This window comes from Oncorhynchus mykiss, chromosome 2 (assembly GCF_057628025.1).
Source record: "Oncorhynchus mykiss isolate SJ-2025 chromosome 2, ASM5762802v1, whole genome shotgun sequence".
NCBI lineage: Eukaryota > Metazoa > Chordata > Actinopteri > Salmoniformes > Salmonidae > Oncorhynchus > Oncorhynchus mykiss.
This window is the reverse complement of record NC_143023.1, coordinates 78,977,279-79,004,634: the sequence shown is the minus strand read 5'-3', so window position 1 is coordinate 79,004,634 and position 27,356 is coordinate 78,977,279. Positions and strand designations below refer to the sequence as shown.

General features: G+C 43.1%; 1 protein-coding gene and 1 long non-coding RNA gene across 2 annotated transcripts in view; both read left to right on the top strand.

Annotated features, from left to right (window-relative positions):
• The window catches only part of LOC149985241 (uncharacterized), a 1,026,866-nt gene that overhangs the window by 564,371 nt on the left and 435,139 nt on the right, over positions 1 to 27,356 (top strand). The gene's annotated exons all lie outside the window — the stretch shown is intronic.
• On the top strand, positions 24,568 to 27,146 carry LOC110497116 (four-jointed box kinase 1). Its single transcript, XM_021573105.3, has one exon. It carries the CDS (start codon positions 24,881 to 24,883, stop codon positions 26,162 to 26,164), a length of 1,284 nt encoding a protein of 427 aa, XP_021428780.1. The 5' UTR covers positions 24,568 to 24,880; the 3' UTR covers positions 26,165 to 27,146.

Sequence of the window (27,356 nt, the reverse complement as noted above, 5' to 3'; positions counted from 1 at the left end):
CTGGTACGGCACCTTCCTCAACCGCAATGCTCTCCAGAGGGTAGTGCGGTCTGCCCAACGCATTACCAGGGGCAAACTTCCTGCCCTCCTAGAAACCTACAGCACCCGATGTCACAGGAAGGCCAAAAAGATCATCAAGGACATCAACCACCCGAGCCACTGCCTGTTCACCCCGCTATCATCCAGAAGGCGAGGTCAATACAGGTGCATTAAAGCTGTGACCGAGAGACTAAAAACAGCTTCTCACTAGCACATCAGAGGCGGCTGCCTATAGACATAGATTAGGAATTACTGGCCACTTTTTAATAATGTTCTGTATCTAGCATTACTCATCTCATATGTATAAACTGCACTCAACACTATTCTACTGTATCTTAGTCACTTTTAAATTGTGTTTACATGTTGCATCACCCATTTCATATGTATATGCTGTATTGTATTCTATATTACACCACTGACTGTTAAACAGCCATCAGAGGCTGCTGCCTATAGACATAGATTAGGAATCACTGGCCACTTTTAGGAAATGAAACACTAGCCACTTTAATAATGTCTCCGTATCTTGCATTACTCATCTCATATGTGTAAACTGTGCTCTATACTATTCTACAGTTTCTTAGTCACTTTAATTGTTTGTAAATATTGCATCACCCATCTCATATGTATATAATGTACTCTATACTATGCCACTGTATCCTAGTCCAATGCCGCTCTGACATGTATGTATATACAGTGCCTTGCGAAAGTATTCGGCCCCTTTGAACTTTGCGACCTTTTGCCACATTTCAGGCTTCAAACATAAAGATATAAAACTGTATTTTTTTGTGAAGAATCAACAACAAGTGGGACACAATCATGAAGTGGAACGACATTTATTGGATATTTCAAACTTTTTTAACAAATCAAAAACTGAAAAATTGGGCGTGCAAAACTATTCAGCCCCTTTACTTTCAGTGCAGCAAACTCTCTCCAGAAGTTCAGTGAGGATCTCTGAATGATCCAATGTTGACCTAAATGACTAATGATGATAAATACAATCCACCTGTGTGTAATCAAGTCTCCGTATAAATGCACCTGCACTGTGATAGTCTCAGAGGTCCGTTAAAAGCGCAGAGAGCATCATGAAGAACAAGGAACACACCAGGCAGGTCCGAGATACTGTTGTGAAGAAGTGTAAAGCCCGGATTTTGATACAAAAAGATTTCCGAAGCTTTAAACATCCCAAGGAGCACTGTGCAAGCGATAATATGGAAATGGAAGGAGTATCAGACCACTGCAAATCTACCAAGACCTGGCCGTCCCTCTAAACTTTCAGCTCATACAAGGAGAAGACTGATCAGAGATGCAGCCAAGAGGCCCATGATCACTCTGGATGAACTGCAGAGATCTACAGCTGAGGTGGGAGACTCTGTCCATAGGACAACAATCAGTCGTATATTGCACAAATCTGGCCTTTATGGAAGAGTGGCAAGAAGAAAGCCATTTCTTAAAGATATCCATAAAAAGTGTCATTTAAAGTTTGCCACAAGCCACCTGGGAGACACACCAAACATGTGGAAGAAGGTGCTCTGGTCAGATGAAACCAAAATTGAACTTTTTGGCAACAATGCAAAACGTTATGTTTGGCGTAAAAGCAACACAGCTGAACACACCATCCCCACTGTCAAACATGGTGGTGGCAGCATCATGGTTTGGGCCTGCTTTTCTTCAGCAGGGACAGGGAAGATGGTTAAAATTGATGGAAAGATGGATGGAGCCAAATACAGGACCATTCTGGAAGAAAACCTGATGGAGTCTGCAAAAGACCTGAGACTGGGACGGAGATTTGTCTTCCAACAAGACAATGATCCAAAACATAAAGCAAAATCTACAATGGAATGGTTCAAAAATAAACATATCCAGGTGTTAGAATGGCCAAGTCAAAGTCCAGACCTGAATCCAATCGAGAATCTGTGGAAAGAACTGAAAACTGCTGTTCACAAATGCTCCCCATCCAACCTCACTGAGCTCGAGCTGTTTTGCAAGGAGGAATGGGAAAAAATGTCAGTCTCTCGATGTGCAAAACTGTTAGAGACATACCCCAAGCGACTTACAGCTGTAATCGCAGCAAAAGGTGGCGCTACAAAGTATTAACTTAAGGGGGCTGAATAATTTTGCACGCCCAATTTTTCAGTTTTTGATTTGTTAAAAAAGTTTGAAATATCCAATAAATGTCGTTCCACTTCATGATTGTGTCCCACTTGTTGTTGATTCTTCACAAAAAAATACAGTTTTATATCTTTATGTTTGAAGCCTGAAATGTGTCAAAAGGTCGCAAAGTTCAAGGGGGCCGAATACTTTCGCAAGGCACTGTATATCCTTAATCTAAACCTTACTTAGATTTACGTGTATTTCAGGTATATGTTGTGAAACTGTTAGATATTCTACCCCGTTTTGAAAATGTGCTTCTCATCCATGACCAGGCCATGTTTTGCCCATTTTGCCACACTAGTTAAGACAATTCCAGACCTTTTCCGGCAAAGAAATCTGCCTATAGTGTACAGTGTTGTCCTATAATTTAATTTTATAACTAATTCTAAAATTTGTAAAACATGCATTTGCATTGGCTTTATTAATCTAGTCCTGATTCCTGACAAAGGCTTATAGGGACTTGTCCTTTAGACTATTTAAGATATGAACATCAGCAACCAAAGTTTATTAGGAGTTCTCTTGAGGCTTTTTGCAAAGCGAAAAATGACGATGTCAAGGCCTATGTCTTCACAGCAGTACAAACCTGAAATCATTTATCATTACATTTTATTCCACATATTGAAACTAGGGGTCTAGTAAATGCAAATAGGATTTGAAAACATCCTGATATTCAGGTTTGTCAGTTGTTTAGAATGAGGATACTGGGGATTGTTGAATAATTTTCATATCCTATTGCCTAATTTGCACATTACTAATATAGTTTTGTTGTATCCTTAGATGTCAGACATCGAGGCTGCCAGTACCTCTGGGTCAAAAGTCCATGTGTTGGATGATACACCGCTGTTGATCAGAACAGCCAGCATATACGTAAGATAAAGTTTCATTCATCACCAACACACACTGTAAGTTACTGTGAATCAGCTTATTTAACTAGGCAAGTCAGTTAAGAACAAATTCTTATTTTCAATGACGGCCTAGGAACAGTGTTCATGTTCATTTCAGGTCATCGCAAGCTGGGCATGGAGTTTGAAGAGCCACATATTGGGGTGAAAAAATATAAATATACTTGTATTGTATTCCTTAAATGGCTCTGGGAATTTTCAACAAGTGTTGTCATTTTATATATATATAATATATACATTATGTTCAGGGGCAGAACGACAGATTTGTACCTTGTCAGCTCGGGGATTCGAACTTGCAACCTTTCGGTTACTAGTCCAACGCTCTAACCACTAGGCTACCCTGCCGCCACATGATGTATCCCATGCGGTAAAATAAGACAGATTTTTACAAGAAAGGAGAGAACCCTTCACAACAAATCAATTGTGTCTTCATCAGTTAGTGTATTTCCAAACATGCCAGCACAGAACGGTTCAGTTTGGATTGTACAGTGGGGTGAAAAAGGTTAGGATCCACCCTGATGGAGCCTTAATTTCAGCATTGTATTGCACGTTCCCCTCTCACTACATGGCTGTATCAACCTGTAGGGTTTGGGTGGCTGTAGCCATCCCTCTTATATCATATTCAATAGGCTTGAATGGCACAGTTGTTATAAACCTGCATTTTGAGTTGCTCCAACAGTTATCGCTTACGGATCGGTTCATAGGATAGGAAGTTGGATTGGGTGAAATTGACATGATTTCCACTGATGTTTTCCAGGAGAGATGTCAGTGATTTGGGCCAATAACCAAGGAAAAGCAGGGACAAAAGAGAGGCTCACACAGCAAACATGTTTCCTGCTCCCTTAAGTCAGTGCATTTTCACTCTGTAGTGTCAACATATGGTCCTACTGGGTCCATATCAATTCTGTCTTCATCAGTTAGTGTATTTCCAACCATGCCATCACAGAACGGTTCAGTTTGGATTGTACACAAGTCAAGACATTAGATCTGGAATTAGTGTGTTAGGATAGATGTTAACACAGAAGGATTACCATTGTTTTTCTTGGGGGAGGGAACTTGATTTAATACTTATTGCTTTATTAAAAGGTTTACATTGCAAACAGATTGTTGAACTTAGATTCCATACAGATTGAGCCTGCCTTGATGTCAGCATTGCACATTCTTCTCTCACACACTTATCTATGCAGTTATTTAGTTGGGATTGTTAACTTAACCTCAACACACTGCATATACAGTTGCAACCTTGTAGAGTTAATAGAGAGGTTCAAGTACTGTATTGTAGTCAACCTTTATTTAAATTGTTGTGGCATAATGTAGTCGTGTATAATGTAATCTCTTTCCAAAGGTGCCAAAGGAACAAAAGGTATTGGTCAACAGAGGAGGATGCAGTTGAAGATTCCTTGATGAACTTTATCCGAATAGGAAAAACACCTGGAAAACAAGACTGTGAGAAATGCATTGCTGCTTCTCCCCAAGCACTAGTAAGCAGGGACTGGAAAGCAGTAAAGTTCTATGTACACAACATAATAATTGCAGATCAGAAAAAGTGTAGACTAGGGTTGTGCGCTATCCAGATGTTCATATCTTATACAGTACCTAGCAACTGAAATGTAATTTTTGTTTTGTTTGTGCTCTTGGGTTTCTTAGCCTGTAGTCCATTGGAGAACAAAAGGTTCTTAAATGGTTATTGCTTAGTTCTTAAGGTTCCTGAGAGAACTCGGTTCTGCTTTATTTGAAGTTCTTATGAATGTTTCATAAATTCATATATAGGCTTTGTAAGCAATATATAAATGTGTCACAAATCATCTAAATGGGTTTTATTTGCTATAAAAAATTGATAAATTGGGGAACAATAAATTGGTTACAAAACAGTTATAACACAATCTGATTAGTTATAGAACATGACACATGGTTATATTTGTGAAGCATCTATGTAGTGCAAAAATCTATATGCAAAGGAACGAGAACTCTTCTGACTGGTAGGAGACCCTGCAGAAGTAGACAGACTTTGCCATTGGGCTGTTTGTGAAGAAACTGAGCGTTATTGGCTGTTGTCGTGGTAGACATCAGTATGTGTTACCTGGTTGGCTGGCTGTGCAGGTGTGGGTGGAGCTCCTGCGATGGTGCGTTGACATGGCAAATCTTGTGTCGCGGCTCGGGGAGTGACAGATGGGTAGGGGGGGTGGTGAGGGTATGAGAGTGAGGGGCGCAACCGCTGGGTTCCTTTGATGGTGGGTGGTTCACTTTTGGAGTGACTAAGGTTCTTCAGAATACTTAAAGGTTTTTTCAATGTTGGAAGCCTGCTGATGACTAGAATTTTTATTTTTGTGTAACATTCAAACTATTTATCTGTTACTTGGATATATTGAATCCATTACTCCAATGGTTGTTCCAGTTTAAATAGTTTTTTAATTTTACTACAGTCGTTGCCATTCGTGTTGCATCATTATGGCATTCTACCTGCTACACTAGAAACAAACCAAAATCTATTTTTTTAATCAATATTTTCAGTCATAAAATAGAATGAATGTGTGCATCAAATATCGAGAATTTTAACGTGTTAATTCTTGTACGCTTCCATTAGGCGCAACATGGGCAGTTGGATAGCTTTTATAGGATGCATTCCCTCTGGCTGATGGCAATTCAGTGCAATGCAATGTACGGTCTCAGGTAGTTGGTAAAATGTCAAGTGTACTTTTTTCAAGGAGTAAGTCACTAAGTGATTTATTTTTCTTTTTTTTTCCAAACTCATGAGTCTAACTTCTGTGCTATGATGTCAGAAAGCATGGTCCATGAAAGGTGTGTTTGCTTGTGGAGGGGGGTTAAAAAGGGTTAAAACCATCCCGACGTGATGAGAACAAGCATTTCAGGCTGCGCATCCATTAAACTCAGACCTTTTATTGCTCTCGTTTAATGGTGTAAATCTTCAGGTGAAACATTATGAGCCGAGAATTTAAGCACCATCTCTAATCCGACAATGTGACCCTTGTAAGTGTCACGATCGTCGTAATGAGCGGACCAAGGCGCAGCATGATTGAAGTTCGACACCTTTATTACGGTGAAACTTTAAACAAAAACAATAACAAAACGTAAAAGTAGTGGTGCACATGCACAAACAAAACAATATCCCACAAACACAGGTGGGAAAAATGGCTACCTAAATATGATCTCCAGTTAGAGGCAACGATTACCAGCTGCCTCTAATTGGGAATCATACAAAACACCAACATAGAAATATTGAGCTAGAACACCCACTACTACACCATAGAGAACCAAGGGCTCTCTATGGTCAGGGCGTGACAGTAAGAGACACAGACCTGATCATAACCCATGGTGCATTTCACCAGAACAAATAAATTAGATTCTGCATGAGTCTCCTAACAACAATCAGAAGCAGTTAAGCTCCCCTTTAGCCAATTTAAAAGGCAGGCCTTCCCACAGAGCACACCAGAGTCAATAAGCTAGTTAGTGGAGGGGAACATAGGAAAATAAAATCAATTGTTAAATGAATTAATAGGGGATTTGGTGTGTCAGGTCAATGGGTGCAATCCAGGAGATTGGACACTGATTCCTTAATGGAGTTGCTAGACGGTGCCCCCCCTTCCCCTTTGTCTTTCTCTCTCCCTTTCTCTCCCTCACTCATTTCCCCAGATGGAGATGAGTGGAATACAGTACATCAAACTGCCAAGTCTTTCTTCCCTGGCTAAGAGTGCAACGAGTGAGAAAAGGAGGGATATGGGGCCGTGCCAGGGCTGAGCTGCATCAATCATCTATATAAAAACCATGGACCCGCTTATTGGCCACCACCAAGGGGGCGCATGAAATTGGCAAAGACAAGCTAATAAAATCACATTGAATATTGAAAAAGGCAGAGGTTTGGGGGGACTGTAGTAGAGGCCTTCACGGTCCAAAAATGTGGATCCGTTTCGAAATGGACCTGGTGCTTTCCCATCCAAACTCCAGAATATGCATAAATAAATGTGTTAAATATAGAGATCTATCAAGGCGAGACCCAGATGCAGACACAGGCGGCAGATGGTAGGAGTCTTACTGTCACGACTCTCGTGGGTTGAAGAAGGAGACCAAGGTGCAGTGTGATAGGCGTTCATGATATTTATTAAACTGAACACCGCAACAAAATAACAAAGTAGAAAAACGAAAGTGCACAGTTATGTCAGGCAACTAAACAGCTAAACAGAAAATAACTACCCACAAAACATGTGGGAAAAAGGCTGCCTAAGTATGAATCCCAATCAGACACAACGATCAACAGCTGTCCCTGATTGAGAACCATACCTGGCCAAAACATATAAATAAAGAAACTAGAATGCCCACCCTAGTCACAAGCCTCTCTATGGCCAGGGCGTGACACTTAGAATGTTTATTCATCCAAAGGGGTAGGCAAGAGAATGGTCGTGGACAGGCAAAAAGGTCAAAACCAGATCAGAGTCTAGGAGGTACATAGTGGCAGACAGGCTCATGGTCAAGGCAGGCGGGTACAAAGTCCAGCAACAGGCAAGGGTCAAAACCGGTAGGACTAGTAAAAGGAGAATGCAAAATGCAGAAGAACACTGGTTGACTTGGAAACATACAAGACGAACTTGCACAGAGCGACAGGAAACACAGGGATAAATACACTGGGGAAAACAAGCAACACCTGGAGGGGGTGGAGACAATAACGAGGACAGGTGAAACAGATCAGGGTGTGACAGATCCATTCCGAATGGACCTGAGGACAACTAGACCTGTTCTGTAAAGACCTGGTCAGCTCCAGACCCGGTCTGAGTGAGGGAAGCAGCAGAAAATACATTTTTAAACTCATAAAGCGTGAAGAGCTCTGTGTAATAGTGTGCGATGCTGTGCAGGTCTCAGGTCGGTAGCGGATTTCCAGCCTCAGCTTTGTCCAAAGGCTGTGTTTTATGCTTTGTATACCCACTGCACCAAGATTTGTTTACATGGAGGAGAAGAGAAAGGGCATTTGCCTTTTATTGTACACGGAATCAGAATGGAAAATTGGCAAATAAGATCCATGCATGTGAGCTACAGTATTTTTTGGAGGAAGAAATATAGCGTTCCAAGCAACTGTGTGATCCTCAGCCAAGATTAAAAGCATATTCTCTGTAACTTTCCACAGCGAAGCAAGAGGTGGCAGTACAGCAGGCAGCCAGCACAATGTGGTGCATACATGTATCACATGCAACTATTTACAATGTCGGCCCTGTGTTATAGATGCATTATTCAAATGTTCAGTGGTGGGGAGATGACACAGTGTTGACAGCCTGTCATCTTCCCTCTCGGAGTCATCCAACAAACACAACGCAAGCTCCACTTCATGTAACCAGTAGTTACTTGCCACTTTACTAAATCAGTCTGTAGCTGCTGGAGTCTCTATTTTCGACCGGCATTGAGTTTTCTCCAGCCTGATTCTACCATTCTCTGTGGAAGAGAGGGAACCAGTAAAGGAAACATAAACAGATGGTAACAGTCGGATTCCCAGAATGCATGGCAAGTATAAACACCTTGTCAAGCTTCAGGATTCACCACCAGAATACTGAGTCCATCAAGCGATTACATTACTCATCCCCCCCTCTGACCAACCTGTTCTAACTCTGTCCATTACCCTCTCACACACACTCGTGCACACAGTCTCACAGCACGGCATGTCTTTTCTGCACATCCCAAATAGAGTAATGTATCAGATACAATTACTTATTGTGTATACTGTATATCATATACAAAAAGTCATAGATATTGTACATCATCTATGTTATAGTTTTCTTCTAGTGAAAGAGAGGCGGACCAGAACGCAGTGTGGTTATTTATAAACATCTTTAATAAAGATGATAACTTGAACAATGTATAATACAAAATAATAAAACGTGAAAAACCGAAACAGTCCTAACTGGTGCAAAACACAGAGACAGGAACAATCACCCACGAAATACTCAAAGAATATGGCTGCCTAAATATGGTTCCCAATCAGAGACAACGATAAACACCTGCCTCTGAGAACCACTGTAGGCAAACATAGACTTTCCTAGACAACTCTACTAAACACAACCCCATAAATCTAATAAACCCCTAGACAAGACAAGACACATAAATCACCCATGTCACACCCTGGCCTGACCAAAATAATAAAGAAAACACAAAATACTAAGGCCAGGGCGTGACAGTACCCCCCCCAAAGGTGCGGACTCCCGGCCGCACACCTAAACCCATAGGGGAGGGTCCGGGTGGGCGTCAGTCCACGGTGGCGGCTCTGGCGCGGGACGTGGACCCCACTCCAACATAGTCTTAGTCCGCTTACTCCGCGTCCCTTGAGTGGCGACCCTCGCCGCCGACCTTGGCCTAGTAATCCCAACAAAGGGCCCCACTGGACTGAGGGGTAGCTCGGGACTGAGGGGTAGCTCAGGCAGGTTGACGGCTCTGGCAGATCCTGGCCGACAGGCGGGAGACTCTGGCGGCGCCCGACAGGCGGGAGACTCTGGCGGCGCCCGACAGGCGGGAGACTCTGGCGGCGCCCGACAGGCGGGAGACTCTGGCGGCGCCCGACAGGCCTGGTACGTGGTGCTGGCACTGGTGGTACTGGGCCGAGGACACGCACAGGAAGCCTGGTGCGGGGAGCTGCCACCAGAGGGCTGGTGCGTGGAGGTGGTACCGGATAGATCGGACCGTGCAGGCGCACTGGAGCTCTTGAGCACCGAGCCTGCCCAACCTTACCTGGTTGAATACTCCCGGTCGCCCTGCCAGTGCGGTGAGGTGGAATAGCCCGCACTGGGCTATGCAGGCGAACCGGGGACACCGTGCGCAAGGCTGGTGCCATGTATGCCCGCCTAAGGAGACGCACTGGAGACCAGATGCGTAGAGCCGGCTTCATGGCACCTGGCCCGATGCCCACTCTAGCCCGGCCGATACGCGGAGCTGGTATGTACCACACCGGGCTATGCACCCGCACTGGGGACACCGTGCGCTTCACAGCATAACACGGTGCCTGCCCGGTCTCTCTAGCCCCCCGGTAAGCACAGGAAGTGTGCGCAGGTCTCCTACCTGGCTTCGCCACACTTCCTGTGTGCCACCCCAATACATTTTTGGGGCTGACTCTCGGGCTTCCATCCACGTCGCCGTGCTGCCTCCTCATACCAGCGCCTCTCCGGCGATATTCTCCTGGCTGAGCAAAAGGGTCCTTTTACCGTCAAGTTCGTCCTCCCATGTCCATTCCTCTTTGAGCTGCTCCTGTTGCCGCTTCTCCTGCTGCACCTTGGGGCGGCTACACTCCCCTGGTTTAGCCCAGGGTCCTCTCCCGTCGAGGATTTCCTCCCATGTCCAAGAGTCCTGTGTCTTTGGCCGCTGTTGCTGCTGCCCGTTATAACGCCTCTTGGTCCTGTTGTGGTGGGTGATTCTGTAACGGATTTCTTCCAGGGAAAGAGAGGCGGACCAGAACGCAGTGTGGTTATTTATAAACATCTTTAATAAAGATGATAACTTGAACAATGTATAATACAAAATAAGAAAACGTGAAAAACCGAAACAGTCCTAACTGGTGCAAAACACAGAGACAGGAACAATCACCCATGAAATACTCAAAGAATATGGCTGCCTAAATATGGTTCCCAATCAGAGACAACGATAAACACCTGTCTCTGAGAACCACTCTAGGCAACCATAGACTTTCCTGGACAAATCTACTAAACACAACCCCATAAATCTAATAAACCCCTAGACAAGACAAGACACATAAATCACCCATGTCACACCCTGGCCTGACCAAAATTATAAAGAAAACACAAAATACTAAGGCCAGGACGTGACAATTTATTATTCTGTATAGGGATGTCATGGATAGTCTTGCATGGTGCTAATTCCAGCATCTATGCTAACCATTAGTATTAATCAGTTTTTATAATTATTTTCTATATATACACACAACAAGTGCAATCACACAACAACAAAATGTAGCAGTGAAGGACCGATACTAATTTAAGTAGTAATTTTTCTTCTATGCCTCCCCACCCCAAAGTGTAGGAATGGTGGGTATTATTAGTATTAAAGTTTTACAAACAGATATACACTGAGTGTTCAAAACATTAGTAACACCTGCACTTTCCATGACAGAGTGACCAGATGAATACAGGTGAAAGCTCTCATCCCTTATTCACGTCACCTGTTAAATACACTTCAATCAGTGTAGATGAAGGGGAGGAAACAAGTTAAAGAAGGATTTTTAAGCCTTGAGACAATTGAGACATGGATTATGTATGTGTGCCATTCAGAGGATGAATGGGCAAGACAAAAGATTGAAGTGCCTTTGAACGTGGTATGGTAGTAGCTGCCAGGCGCATCAGTTTGTGTCAAGAACTGCAACGCTGCATGGTTTTTCGCGCTCAACAGTTCTGTATGTATCAAGAAATGGTCCACCACCCAAAGGACATCCAGCCAACTTGACACAACTGTGGGAAGCATTGGGGTCAACATGGGCCAGCATCCCTGTTGAACGCTTTCAACACCTTGAGGCCATGACACGACGAATTGTGGCTGTTCTGAGGGCAACTGGAGGTGCAACTCAATATTTATAAAGTGTTCCTAATGTTTTGTACACTCAGTGTATATGTGTATACATATTTCCCTTTCCATGTCCTTTTCTTTTTTTTGCCTTACAGTATCTACATAATTTCTCTCAAACACATAGCCTACACATTAATGCCTCCTCCTCATGCACACAGAGACACTCACTCTTAAACTATAGGTATCACACCAGACCAAGCAGAATTCCTTCCTTCTAGGGGATATGAGCCCAGTGTGTCCACAACTCCCTGACGTGAGTAATTGTCAGGCCCAGTGAAATGATGGCTGCTCTCCGCACTAATGGAAGACCTGTCCATTCATTATTCGGCCCTGCAACCAGTGATGGGCCACGTCAGGGAGAGCATCGAGTTATGGCTCAGCATGGGCAAACCTTAGACGGAATGACAGCAGCCTGGTTGGTGTGCTTTCTCCTGCTCTCATTTGTTTGTCCCCTCCCAGAGGTAGGTAGACACCACAGAGAACCTGAGCTCTCACAGCTAGTGTGGTGTGGCCAGACGGACGGCCAGGCTAAGCTGGCATCGGGCACTGGCAGTCACCATGAGGGAGGTGATTGGAGCAGAGTGGCCGGGGCCAGTGTTATACGGCCCTCTTGGTGTTTGGCGTTTTTACGATGAAAGAGAGGGAGAAATAAAGGAGGAATGCGGGAGGGGGGTTCAGAGCCACGGTGTCCTGGAAATAACACATGGCAGGAAATGGATAGGCTTGATATCTGAACACGCAGGCCTGTACATCTGGGAGAACTGACACCACACTGCTGCGGAGTGGAGCAGGGCCAGTCAACAAAATTTGGTCAAACCAGACTCAAATCAGTCCTCCACAACACACACCCACTAGACGAAATGCCAATTCTACACTTTAAAACCGGCTACACATCCTATGTACAAGCTTTGCCTGTTCTGCCAGGACTGGAGAAGTGAAAGTAATAAGGGGCAACTAGCTGTCTGGCCCACAGGTCCTGTTCTCTCAGAATAACAGAGGGACAATCTCATGTCATTATTAAAGTGGAATCATTTCTTATGAACACTGTTGTTCATCATCTTCCACCCTCCCAGAGTCATCAACAACAGGCAGCAATCATGTGTGTCTTCTTCCTCGCCTCCCTGCCTCTTGCCAATATGTCCAGTGAATGTAAGCATTGTCTGGAGACAGTAAACTCTATGATCAGCAGCATGGCGTGCTGTGCAATGCGTGGCTGGACTCCTGGCTATTTTAGACCTGGTAATTGAGCATTCAGTCTGGAGCTGTGTTCCTCTGGACTCAGGCAATTTGGTATGCCAGCATGCTACTGTAAAAATGACCCAATTAATTTGATTAAGAACTTAAATTCTGAATACAGAGTTGACTGGCTGTGAAAAGTGAGGCTTGAATTAGACAGAGTTGGCGAGAGAGTGGGGACGGGGATGAGAGCTAATTAGATTCATCCATCTCTGGATGTACAGTATGTGCACTCATTCATGCTACATTAGAGATTATTAATTGCAGCGATCCCCCGTAGATTCTAAAAATAAAGCATGGTGGGGACAGGCTCAAAGAGTAGGGGGAAAAAATAAAATCCTTTCCATTGTGCGTCCCTGTTAATCTTAATTAGGACTGAGATACGCCTGCGCTCAGGGCCATGCACAGACCTTTCAGGGGGCAGGTGCTCAAAATAGAAAAGGGCAACCCTGCATGAAAAAAAAATACTTTCATAATTAATTTAGCGAAATGGGGCACCCTGGAGGTTGGGAGCTCCCCTAGATAGCATTTGAACACATCATAAGCAATTTCAAAATGTGTAGAATTGCAGAAAATGTGTTTTAACCGTCGACTTTGGGTCACGAAAAACGGTCAAACTCCTCCTCTTTCCTAATGGGGTGTGCTTTTGGTGGTTCTTCAATGTTTCATTCTGGTCATGCGTTCCGCGACCGACGTAGCTAGTTCGTTACCTAAGCTAGCCACGTGTAGCTAGTCAGAAACTCCTCCAGTATGTGTTGATGTAATTTTACAGGATTTGTATTTGGACAGAAGCTGTAGAGATCAGTAAGAAACGGCACCTTTGTTTCCAAATATCTTACTCATCCATTTTGTTTTTAAGCATTCAACTACCTGGTACGATTGGGCATTGATCAGTTATGGAGTTATTTTAGCGTTTTTTGCCCAGTCAATTTTTTATTTTTTTTAAACCTTTATTTAACTAGACAAGTCAGTTAAGAACAAATTCTTATTTTCAATGATGGCCTAGGAACAGTGGGTTAACTGCCTTGTTCAAGTGCAGAACGACAGATTTTTTACCTTGTCAGCTCGGGATTTGATCTTGCAACCTTTCAGTTACTCGTCCAGCGCTCTAACCACTAGCCAACCTGCCGCCCGCCCCTTTAAAGTAACTGTCCAGTCTTTCCAGATTTCTATGAAATATGACCTATCATTTATTACGAGTTAAATAACTTTCCTTACAAAAATGTGTAATTAAGTATGTTAAAAAGCCAATTTGTGTTGAAATGGTGTTGGCATATACAGGTCATTAAAAATATTAAATACGAGTACACCACTGATTGGCCAGCTCATCCTCATATTTTTGTTCAGTATAGTTCTCTCATGTTATTATTCACATTTTGCCATGAGGCTGAGAGAAAATGTTACAGTTTTAAAGTCCAGTAACTAAGTGAAAATCTCACTTTTAAAAAGTAATTATTTTGTTAACTCATACCCTAACAATGTTGTTGACTCATACTATACTCTTGTGGCCACAGCTTAAATTGGAGAATTTTTTTTTTTTTTTTACTCAAAAATGCTTCCTATTTCCTCATAGAGAATGATGACATCCTCCTAAGGAGGATGAGCTGGCCACGTTAGTATTTTTAATGACGGTATAGACCCACACCATTCTATTGTTGGGGTATGCCCACACCATTTCAAAAAAGTAAAACTCCTTTTAAAAAAAAAAAGGTAGATACATTTTTTTTAGGAAAACGATTTCACTCAAATTGTAATTAATTATAGCTCATATTTGATAGAAATGTGAAAACACTGGACAGTTGCTTTAAATGTCGACTTTGGGCAAAAACACTAAAATAACATCTTTAAACTGTATAACTGATCAATGCACCATCATATCAGGTCATTTAATGCTTATTGCTTCCAAAACAAATCCTGTAAAATGGCATCAACATATACAGGAGGATTTATCAGCTATGCTAGTCATTTGTAGCTAGCTAACGAACTAGCTATGTCGGTTGCAGCGAGCATAGCCAGAATTACTAATTGATGAACCACCAAAGGCACACCCCATTTCTGCTTAAAAATGTTGAAAGAGGCAGAGCGTTTTTCGTGCCCAAAGTTGAACATTAAAGCAAATTTCTTGCAATTCTGCACATTTTACTATTGCTCATCCCATGTTCATATGCTATTTTACTCGCCCAAGCAGAGCTGGTTAGGCTGTTTTTATGTTATCCAAAGCATTGCCGACTGCAACTGTGCTGCTGGCAGCAATTTAATTACGCTTTTTGCCAACGTTTAGTGACACCAGCCATATTCAATGGGTGTTGAGAAGCGTAAATGTGTCCGTTATTTGGCGAATTTCCCAGCTACGTCTATCGACAGTCATCACAGTGACATCATGAACATTCTATTTATATGGTTACTAGCATAGGAGTCTTGTTTAGACATATAGCTAGCTAGATAAAATCTGAACCATAATCCCAACTCATAACATTACCACCCTGCATTAATCTGCAGGTAGCTAACCAACCAGGTTCAATGTTAGCTAACTGGCAAAGCAAATTGCGCTGATATACAAATAATATAACTACACAGATCATACACAACGTTAGCTAGCTAGCTAGCAGTACACTAACTTGACATGAAAACAACTTTCTGACAAAAATAGAAACATGTCATATCTGAAAATGTAGCTAGCTAGACTATCTTATACATGGATGGACGCTTCTCCATCTCTGTCATGGATGCCATGGTTTCCCTTAGTTTGAAGATGCAATCCAGAGATAGGTGTTTTATACAACCACCTGGGAGTTCTCTTTCTGACTCCGTCTTCATATTTGCAATCAAATGGCAGAATTTTCTCCTTAGCCATCATACTCTAATTCCACTTATTTCAAAACTTGGTTCTCCACAAAGCGGAGAGCAACACTTATGCAGTTCTACTACGTGATATATTTTAAAGAAGCGGCATTAGAAAGGATAACCTACACATATTGACCAGCTCATGTTATAGACAGAAGCGTGCTACATGGCAGACCAATCCGAACTCATCTCTTAGCATGTCCAGCCTACTCATTATCTCAGCCAATCATGGCTAGAGAGGAGGTCGCTGTCTTTTTCTGTAACTAAACCAACTAGGCTCACAATTTAAAAAATATTAAATTTACAGATGGCATACACATTTGTTATTAAGGCACATGAATGTTCACACGTTCCAGAAGCATTTCTGCCAAAAACTGAATTTTGATTACATTCAAATTGCTCTCCTGTGAAGTAGTGATGCGCGACATATGCCTAGTTTTCTGAAACGAGTCACATATTGGTGTTAACATCTCCCCCCATCCCACCGTTTCAATTTTGCTCATGTTGTGGCTGTGCCAGTTAGTGACCACTCTGCAGAGCTGCCTCCAGAACAAGATTCATGACGAAAAAAAACTAACCTGGTTCAAACTTGGCGACGACTTGCGGGCAGTGGGGTCCGAACAACAATACCAAAAATATACATTTAAAAAATAATAATTTTGGTGGAAATTATACCACCACCCAAAAGGACACTTTGGAGACATGTTAGCCAATTGAAAACAGACCACCTCATTGACTCAATTCTGAAATAAAGGTCAGTGCTATCTGAGGATCCTTGGGACATCCCTACCCCATTGAAGTTAAAATGTTAAATGGTTAAGGTAAGGGTTACGGTTTAGTAAGGGTTCTGGTTAAGGTAACGGTTAGGGACGTGTCAAGGATCACAGATAGCACTGACCCTGCAATTCAACATTATTAGACACATTAAAAAAAAGTTATGGTTAAAATTAAAATAGTAATTCATGCTTGCCAAATTGTAATAATTCATAAATGCACTTAAACTAGTCATAAGACAAACTCTTATTCCATAATTCAAGGGTTTCACTGTTGAGGAACACTCACTTTTGGATGGAATGCATTGGTGCAATTATTTACTTATCACAGAAATTAAAGCATCATGTCAAGATCTGTCCTTCTGCTCAACATGCTAGAAATGACGACCTCGAACGTGTCCATGTGTTGACACTGATGTCACGTTTGAAGGTAAGTCCAAGGTGCAGACAATGTCGAAGTAACAAACGTTTATTAATTCGAACATGGGCAGGCAAAGGTACAGGACGACAGGCAGGCTCAGGGTCAGGTTTGGCAGAGGTCGGTAATCCAGAGTAGTGGGGCAAAGGTACCGGACAGCAGGCAGAATCAGGGTCAGGGCAGGCAGAAATGACAAAACTCTGGTAGGTTTGAGGAACAAAAGGAACTGGCAACAGAAACAGAAAACACCTGAAGGGGGTTGGAGACAAGCACAAAGACAGGTGAAACAGATCAGGGCGTGACAGTAACAGTGGGCAAAGAACATTTCTTATTGGAATACGTTTTTTTGGACAAGGAGATTCAATTTGGAAATCTATTTTTAATATCAAGGACTGTGAAGAACGGTAGGAAAATGTGGATTCAATCAAGGTGACTAGAAGAGACCTTGTTTTGGTTGTGTTGATGAAGAACAGAGGAAGCTTGCACTGGAACTGGCAACATTGTTCACTTCAGAAGTAACATGTTGATCTTTGATCCCATTGATCTTTGAAGCAGGGCGCCTGTCAAAAGAGTTATAGCTGGATGGATATATATCTCGTTATATCTCGTCTATATCTCGTTGGATATAGATGACGAGTACCTTAGTCAGAAAATCACAGGAGTGGTCAGCGCACCCGTATTGCAAATGGAAGGAAGGAGAAAAGCCTATCGATATTATTGTTTGAGGAGACCACCCGAATATGTCAAGCTTGGATATTTGAGGTATTGCAACTGTGGGGGAATCATACTCTGGACTTCCTTGAGTGTCCTGTTAGGGTGAGGGAGGTTGAGGTGTCAAGGATCAGGGCTGTGCAACAGATCTCCTATATGGAGGAGGTGAAGAGAGTAGAAGGGGCAAGAGGCAAAAGTGTTGACGATATGGCGTTGGATGCATTATAACCAGTTTGTAGTGTTAAGTCAATCGAGTGATCTGGATATACTCATTGAGAAGTGGATTTTGTGGCATTTATAGCCATATTGATTAATTGTACAGCACAAGTGTCTATGAAGTCCAAGAAGCAGGACATCAATATATTTTGGGGCTCCAAGACTTCACCACAGAAGCACTGCAAGGACTATTGTCGCTAGGAACAGTCTTTTGAGCCTGTGGAGAGACCTGAATAGAATGTTTTTTACAGAAAAGCAGGTTGATTAACTCTATTTGATAGTTTGCGGTGGTGATTTTAGCATGTAAATCTTGGTCTGGCAAACAAAGAAAATGTGGGATGCATGCCAGCAAACCCACTACACAATACATTAATTGCAATATAACAGTGACAAAACAGTGCACACAAACTGTTAGGGCCTACATAAAGATGTCCCAACAGCAGAGTCCCAACACCTTACCACTGACTGCTAAACCTGGCTTTCAGCAGAGCCTTTTCTGGCAGCGAAGCAGTTCATTTAGCCTCATTTACTGCTTTAAAAAAAAGCAAAGCTGATATGGCTGTCTTGCTTAAACAAATATGTTTTGACAATTGAGATGTACAAACTATGGCATAAGGCGACCAAGTGGAAAAGAGGCAATCTGTAATTTCGATTAAGACAATGAGCGAGCAACAATGGACATAGTCAGTATAACTATTTGTTCAGCACTTTTGAAATGTACAGCGACCGAATTCAGAACATGGGCCACCCTTTGCCTTGACAGCTTTGCACACTCTTGGCATTCTCTCAACAAGCTTCATGAAGTAGTCACCTGGAATGCATTTCAATTAACAGGTGTGCCTTTCTTTCCTTCTTAATGCATTTGAGCCAATCAGTTGTGTTGTGACAAGGTAGGCATGGTATACAGAAGATAATCATTTACCAAATAGGGCTAAGTCCATTTTGTGGCAAGAAGGAGAGTGATGGAGTGCTGCATCAGATTACCTGGCCTCCACAATCACCCGACCTCAACCCAATTGAGATGGTTTAGGATGAGTTGGACCACAGAGTGAAGGAAAAGCAGCCAACAAGTGCTCAGTATATGTGGGAAATCCTTCAAGACTGTTGGAAAAGCATTCCAGGTGAAGCTGTTTTAGAGAATGCCAAGAATGTGCAAAGCTGTCAAGGCAAAGGCAAGCTACTTTGAAGAATCTAAAATATATGTTGATTTGGTTAAATAAAGGTTAAATAAATAAAACAGATATTCATTGTAAAAGGTTTAAACACTGTTTCCCATGCTTGTTCAATGAACCATAAACAATAAATGAACATGCACCTGTGGAACGGTCGTTAAGACACTAACAGCTTACAGACGGTAGGCAATTAAGGTCACAGTTACGAAAACTTAAGACACTAAAGAGGCCTTTCAACTGACGCGGAAAAACACCTTAAGATGTAAAGGGTCCTTCCTCATCTGCGTGCACGTGCCTTAGGCATGCTGCAAGAAGGCATGAGGACTGCAGATGTGGCCAGGGCAATAAATTGCAATGTCCGTACTGTGAGACGCCTCAGACAGCGCTACAGGGAGACAGGATGGACAGCGGATCATCCTCACAGTGGCAGACCACGTGTAACACCTGCACAGGATCGGTACATCCGAACATCACACCTGCGGGACAGGTACAGATGGCAACAACAACTGCCCGAGTTACACCAGGAACACATAATCCCTCCATCAGTGGTCAGACTGTCTGCAATAGGCTAAGAGAGGCTGGACTGAGGGCTTGTAGGCCTGTTGTAACCCACCGTCGCTAGACCAGACTGGACTGGCAAAAAGTGCTCTTCACTGACGAGTTGCAGTTTTGTCTGCGGTGATGGTTGATGGTCGGAGTCGCGATTATCGTCGAGGGAATGAGCATTACAGCGAGACCTGTACTCTGGAGCGGGATCAATTTGGAGGATCCGTCATGGTCTGGTGCGGTGTGTCACAGCATCATCGGACTGAGCATGTTGTCATTGCAGGCAAACACTGTGCGTTACAGGGAAGACATCCTCCTCCCTCATGTGGTACCCTTCCTGCAGGCTAATCCTGACATGACTCTCCAGCATGACAATGCCACCAGACATACTGCTCGTTCTGTGCATGAATGTCAGTTCTGTCATGGCCAGTGAAGAGCCCGGATCTCAATCCCATTGTACACGTCTGGGACCTGTTGGATCGGAGGGTGAGGACTAGGGCAATTCCCCCCAGAAATGTCGGGGAACTTGCAGGTGCCTTGGTGGAAGAGTGGGGTAACATCTCACAGCAAGAACTGGTAAATCTGGTGCAGTCCATGAGGAGGAGATGCACTGCAGTACTTAATGCAGCTGGTGGCCACACCAGATACTGACTTTTACTTTCAATTTTGAACCCGCCCTTTGTTCAGGGACACATTATTCCATTTCTGTTAGTCACATGTCTGTGGAACTTGTTCAGTTTACGTGTCAGTTGTTGAATCTTATGTTCATACAAATATTTACACATGCTAAGTTTTCTGAAAATAAACAGTTGACAGTGAGGACGTTTCTTTTTTTGCTGAAAATGTACTTGAAAAAGTATCAATTGACCAAGTTAGCATATTTGAGCAAACTCCTGGCAGACTTGATACAAAATACTGTGCAGCAATGTAATTCTTCACTGGATCAGTCTGAAACTTTGCACACATACTGCCGCCATCTGGTGGCCAAAGTCTAAATTACATCTAGACTCCTATCTTAAAGTCAGACCTTTCTCTTGCATTTGAAAGATAAAATTAAAAATGCATGTTTTTTGTTTGTATTGTGTTTTACCAGATCTAATGTGTTATATTCTCGTACATTAATTTCATATTTACACAAACTTCAAAGTGTTTCCTTTCAAATGATATCAAGAATATGCATATCCTTGCTTCAGGTCCTGAAGGGTATGTCATTTTAGGCAAAAGTTGACAAAAAGGGTCAGATCATATTAAGTATCTAAATCCTGTGAAACACCAAGTAATTACATGTACTCTGTGGTTTACTTGGTTGTTTATCCTGTCACTTGGATGGCAAGGAGGTGCAGGTTGTCATAATGGGTAACATACACATACTTTTAAAAAATTATAATAATCAGGAATGACACCCATATGGTAGACCCCAGTCAGTGAGGTTGACCTATAGCTGATCTGTTTTTTGTAAACTCAACCAAGTTAAGTTTAGGGGCTCCCGAGTGGCGCAGCGGTGTAAGGCACTGCATCTCAGTGCTTGAGGCATCACTACAGACACCTTGGTTCAATTCCAGGCTGTATCACAACCGGCTGTGATTGGGATTCTCATAGGGCGGTGCACAATTGGCCCAGCATCATCGGGGTTTGGCCGGTGTAGGCCGTCATTGTAAATAAGAATTTATTCTTAACCGACTTGCCTAGTCAAAGGTTAAATAAAGTGGTTGCTACCAGCCTTAAGCCAGCACCTAAGGGTTGATACTATATTCATTGTCCTACGATTCTCTACAACCCTAGCCCAATTTTTTTTACCATGTTCGTCACTACATTCCCCTAGTGTTTAGTTTCTTCTCAGCTGCATCCGATTCAGTAATAACTATCACAAGGTTGTAGTCTCGTGGACAGATGGTGTCAGAGATTACGGGGGTTGGAGGCCCAATAGGCTACCACTGCCGAATGTCCATTCAGAACCAGGATGAGGCGGATGTCCAGGTTAAGGGGAGTTTAATGGAAAATTTCCGCATTCTCTCACACACACCTGACCACTCATGGGGTTCAGATAACTGCCAATCATGTCCAGTGAGAACTGACATGAACTATGGTTCTGAAAGGAAAGAGAACGATAACTTAAGCTATAGCACTGCTATGATACATATGACATGGCTGTATAAGCTAGTACAGGTAGGTATATAACAGCAAAGGCTATACCCTACAGCAGGCATAAGGCCTAGTCACATGGCAATAGACTAAACAGCCTATTGGACTTGTACATATGAAACTCAGGCAAATGTGCTGAAATAAACTTTACAGTAATGTTGAAATGTATACATAATATAATTACAATGAGCATGAGTGATAGAATACAAAATAAACCTTAGAACAATGCAGAGGACTCCGCATTGACATGATTGGATGATAGTAGGTGAGGGTGGGAGGTCCTGTACAGTCGTGGCCAAAAGTTGAGAATGAAACAAATATTAATTTTCACAAAGTCTGCTGCCTCAGTTTGTAGGATGGCAATTTGCATATACTCCAGGATGTTAAGAAGAGTGATCAGATGAATTTCAATTAATTGAAAAGTCCCTCTTTGCCATGCAAATTAACTGAATCCCCCAAAAACATTTCCACTGCATTTCAGCCCTGCCACAAAAGGACCAGCTGACATCACGCAAGTGATTCTCTAACACAGGTGTGAGTGTTGACGAGGACAAGTCTGGAGATCACTTGGTCATGCAGATTGAGTTCGAATAAACTGGACGCTTCAAAAGGAGGGTGGTGCTTGGAATCATTGTTCTTCCTCAGTCAACCATGACTATCTGCAAGGAAACACATGCCATCATCATTGCTTTGTATAATAAGGGCTTCACAGGTAAGGATATTGCTGCCAGTAAGATTGCACCTGAATAAAACATTTATGGGATCATCAAGAACTTCAAGGAGAGCGGTTAAATTGTGGTGAAGAAGGCGTCACAAGAAAGTCTAGCAAGTGCCAGGACCATCTCCTAAAGTTGATTAGGCTGTGGGATCGGGGCACCACCAGTACATAGCTTGCTCAAGAATGGCAGCAGGCAGGTGTGAGTGCATCTGCATGCACAGTGAGGCAAAGACTTTGAGGATGGCCTGGTGTCAAGAAGGGCAGCAAAGAAGCCACTTCTCTCCAGGAAAAACATCAGGGACAGACTGATATTCTGCAAAAGGTAAAGGGATTGGACTGCTGAGGACTGGGGTAAAGTCATTTTCTCTGATGAATCCCCTTTCCAATTGTTTGGGGCATCCGGATAAAAGCTTGTCTGGAGAAGACAAGGTGAGCGCTACCATCAGTCCTGTGTCATGCCAACAGTAAAGCATCCTGAGACCATTAATGTGTGGGGTTGCTTCTCAGCAAAGGGAGTGGGCTTTGTGGAAATTAATATTTGTGTCACTCAACTTTTGCTCACGACTGTACAAACACAAACTTACTTTCTTCACAACTGTTCTCTGCTGCTCGGCAAAGTGCAAGAATGCCCTGACTTCTGAAGAGGCCATAACACCATAAATGCTGCACAGCCAATGCAGACCTCATATTGACCAAGCAGCGCCTTTAAGTTCCATCACAATTGGAAACCCGGCCAAGGCATATAAGACAGCACACAGAATGTTTAATTATTTGCGTGCAATGAGTAGCTTATAGGCCTAATGCCAATCCACAATGTTGCATTGCCATGTGTGAAGAAGACGGGCTCTTATACATTAGAGCATGAGGCAAGAAGCATACTTAATTGAGGTCACAGCAAGGAAAGAATATTTAGGTCATAGTCATAAATTAACTAAAAAGGAAGCATAGATGTTAAAGGGCCAGTGCAGTCAAAAAGGTGATTGACTGCTTTAAATATGCTGAACAAAAATCTAAACACAACATGTAAAGCGTTTATGATTCATGAGCTGAAATTGTGCCTACAAATCTATTTGCATTCCTGTTAGTGAGCATTTCTATTTTGTCAAGGCAATCCAGCCACCCAACATGTGTGCCTATTCAGAAGTTGATTAAATAGCGCACCTTCACTAAAATGTGCAGTTGTCACAACGCAATGCTACAGATGTTTCAAGTTGAGGGAGTGTGCAATTGGCATGATGACTAGAGGAATGTCCACCAGAGCTATTGTCAGAGAATGTAATGTTCATCTCTACCATAAGCCATCTCGTTTTAGAGAATTACATCCAACCAGCCTCACAACCACAGACTTGTGTAACCACACCAGCCCAGGACCTCCACATCTGGCTTCTTCACCTGCAGGAATCATCTCAGATCTGCCACCTGGACAGCCGATAAAACTGAGAATTATTTTTGTCTGGAATAAAGCATTTTTGTAGGGAAAATGAATTCTGATTGGCTGTTCAGTATATTTCAACACTAGGAGGTTGGAATGATAGAGAGAATGATAATACCCTATTAGTGTTGAGCGGTTTTAAAGACCACCTGAAATGTCAGCCTATTTTGGTGAGGGAGTTTTGGCCATGCAGTAAATCACTTTAGTTAGAACAATAAGGAAGAGAGCCAAACCTCTGCCAATAACAGCACATTTTCAGCCCCCCCCCCACTAAAACAGCCCAGCAAAATTCTTGCTTGAGAAATTACTCTTTGACAAGAAGCTATTTGTTTATTTTCTTTTATCATTTTGAGTTAATCACAGTAAAGTACTTAATTGTTACCCAGAAATTATTTGATATTGATATTGAAAAAATGGTTGCAGTGGACCTTTATATGATAGCCTATATTATGTTTTTGGTTTAGGATATTTAAGTGGACTGCATGGATCAAGTCCCTGAAACTTGTTTCAGGAGCACTCTTTAGTAATTATACGTTTCACGTGAACAATTGGAATTAATTATTTCCAACCCTGATACAATTAAATAAAGTGCTGTCTGATTCTGACAGAATCGTGCACCATCGGGTGCCCATGTTGCCTAGCCGCACTTCCTCTGGATGTGTAGCTCTCCAAAGTACCGCTTCCATAGGACCCACCACTTCCCATGATACGCCTACCAGCTCGCAACCTGAGTCACGTGTTCCTCATCCTAGTATCTGAGCCGAAGCTAGTAGCTACACAAATCAAACTAAACCAGCCTCACCCAGTGGAGACCGGAGAGATGGAGACGCAGAGAGAAAGCCGTTCGCGGTCGGAAACCAGCTATTATGAAAAAAAGCTCGTCCGATAAATAAAACTCATATCGACGGATAAGGATTTTATTTCACCCAAGCGGAACAGATATGCGAACCGCATTACCGTTGGGGTTGTGCGAGTTGTCTCTGCGCAACAAAGGGAAGGGCGGCTGTCAGTAAACATGAGGGCTGTGTCGGCGAACTTACTTGCACTGCTTTTTCTCTGCACTTGTGCCTGTGTATTCTACGTCTGGAGCAGGCTGGAGAGTCGGCTGGAGAGATACAAACGGGGGCTACAGTTACCGAGGTCCTTTCACGTTGGGCCATCACCGGACATCTCCGCTAAAACTTTCCGTGCTTTGCTCGCTGTTCCAGTGGCACAGAGACTGCACTTGGGGGGCAGACTCGATGTCCGCAACGTTACTGGTGTTAGGGATCAAATTGGCTCTTTAGGAAGCAGAGATTACCATATGAATGTAGATAACAAGGGGTCAGTACAGAGGGAGGTCCCGGCCAAATTTGGCTCGCTCGTTGAGGGTATTTTTTGGAGTGAATGGCTGGAGGCTCAGCTTCCCGCCAGCTTCAGTGAGGAACATGCCCGGGCTTGGAGAGAGAGAGCCCGGGGACACCGCATAGTCAGACTGGAGCCGGGCTGTGGTAGAATATCCAATCAGCTGGCCACTTTTTCGGACGGAGCCAAAGCTTGCGTGCGTTATGGAATAAACGCGGACCAGGTGCAGGGGGAAACGCTGACTTATTACCTGGCTAATTTGCTAGGTATTACAAATCTACCACCTCTCATCCTTGCCCAGTTGAACGTTGACAGTGAACAATGGGCTTCTGTTAGGAGAAGAATTGGCGGTTTACAGTGGAGTGAGCGGGCGGTTGTTTCACTCACCGAGTGGGTCGCCAACCTGACCGGGGTAGTCACACCTGCTCCGCTGCGCCAGGAGAGCAAGGGGCTGCGTCCTCTGCAAGGGGAGCTGGGGAACAAAACGACTGCGGAGTTGCTCGAGCTAATGCAGTGGACCGACCTGATAATATTGGACTACCTGTCTGCTAACTTCGACAGGCTCGTTAGCAACCTCTTTAGCCTGCAGTGGGACTCGCGCGTGATGGAGAGGGAGACCAACAACCTGCTCAGAACGCCCCGCGGTGACCTGGTATTCATAGACAACGAGGCAGGGCTTGTACATGGATACCGGGTGCTTGATATGTGGGAGAAGTACCACAGCACGGTCTTGGGCTCCGTGTCTGTGTTCAGAAAGAGGACAGCGCAGCGAGTGATAGAACTGCACCGACGCAGGGACACCAGGACTCGGCTTCTCGAGCTGTACAGAGACAGCGAACCTTTATCTCCGGAATTAGGTTTTCTCTCCTATGAACACGCGGATGTACTACAGAACCGAATAGACAGATTATACAAACACATATCGCATTGCAAGGAGAAATACCACCAGCTGTGAGCGTGTTTCTGATTCCTCTCATATATATGGTTCTGTGTTACGCACCTGCCACACAGAATGACGTGTGCTGCTAATCAGTAACCCAGCCCAGTAACCACACACCTGTACCAGATTAACGTGCATCAGTTGAAATGTTTTTGAATATTTTAATGAACTACCTCTTGTGTGAACCAATGTTTTGCCTACTTTATTTGTCAGGATAAAATATTGATGTTGTTTTTGGGCTTCTTGCAGGATATGCCATAATTTATTTTCACCCAGCCTCAAAAGATAACTGCAATAGAAAAACATGATGAGAGCACAGGAGGTTGGTGGCACCTTAATTGGGGAGGACTGGCTCATGGCAAAGGCTGGAGCAGAATAGGTGGAATTGTATAAAATACATCGAACACATGGTTTGATTCCATTCCATTTGCTCCGTTCCAGCCATTATTATGAGCCATCCTCCCCTCAGCAGCCTCCACTGGATGAGAGCCAATGCATCTTTGTACCTATTTAGGTTTAATGGTCAGCCTTCAATTGTTCCATTTTGATACACAGTTGTGTTTATTAATAGGAATCAACTATTGTGGTGTCAGGGTGCATTGTCTTTAATATGTACAATAAGAAAGTGACTGCTTGATCATGAGAACCAAGCCTTAATAGATTACTCCTAAATAGTTTAGTATTTGTTGACACATGAATTTGTGATGTACAATTTGTCACCTGTCTCATCCTTTTATAGAAGCTCTAGGCTACTGTACAATCAACTTTCAAAGCAAACACTTGTTTTCATGTATTTGATTGTCTTATGATTGTATCTATAGTCTTAATTTCATGACCCAGTCATATTTGTTGTACACGCTGTAAGTATGTGAATACTGTATCTGTTAACCAGTTTTTGACATTCACAATTGCAATCTACTTCACTAATTCAATGTGCATTGTAACATTCCAATCTTCCTGTCTTTTTGTTAAATATATTGTAATTTAAGTTGTCAGACCATGTTTTTCATGTTCAATTCTTCTTCAGCAGGGTACAATGATGGGTCAAAAATGTGCCTGTTCTGTGTGTGCAGTCCTGGGGTTTTCATATAAAGGGCCCTGTCCCATCCCTGTCCACTACAGTGCACCCATTGTACTGTTGAAATGCCATGCCCTCAGAGCCTGTTACCAGGGAACTCTGAGTCTCTCTCTGACAGGCAGACCGTTA

Coding starts and splice junctions, on each gene's coding strand:
- LOC110497116 (XM_021573105.3), top strand. CDS start 24,881: ATGAGGGCTGTGTCGGCGAACTTACTTGCACTGCTTTTTCTCTGCACT.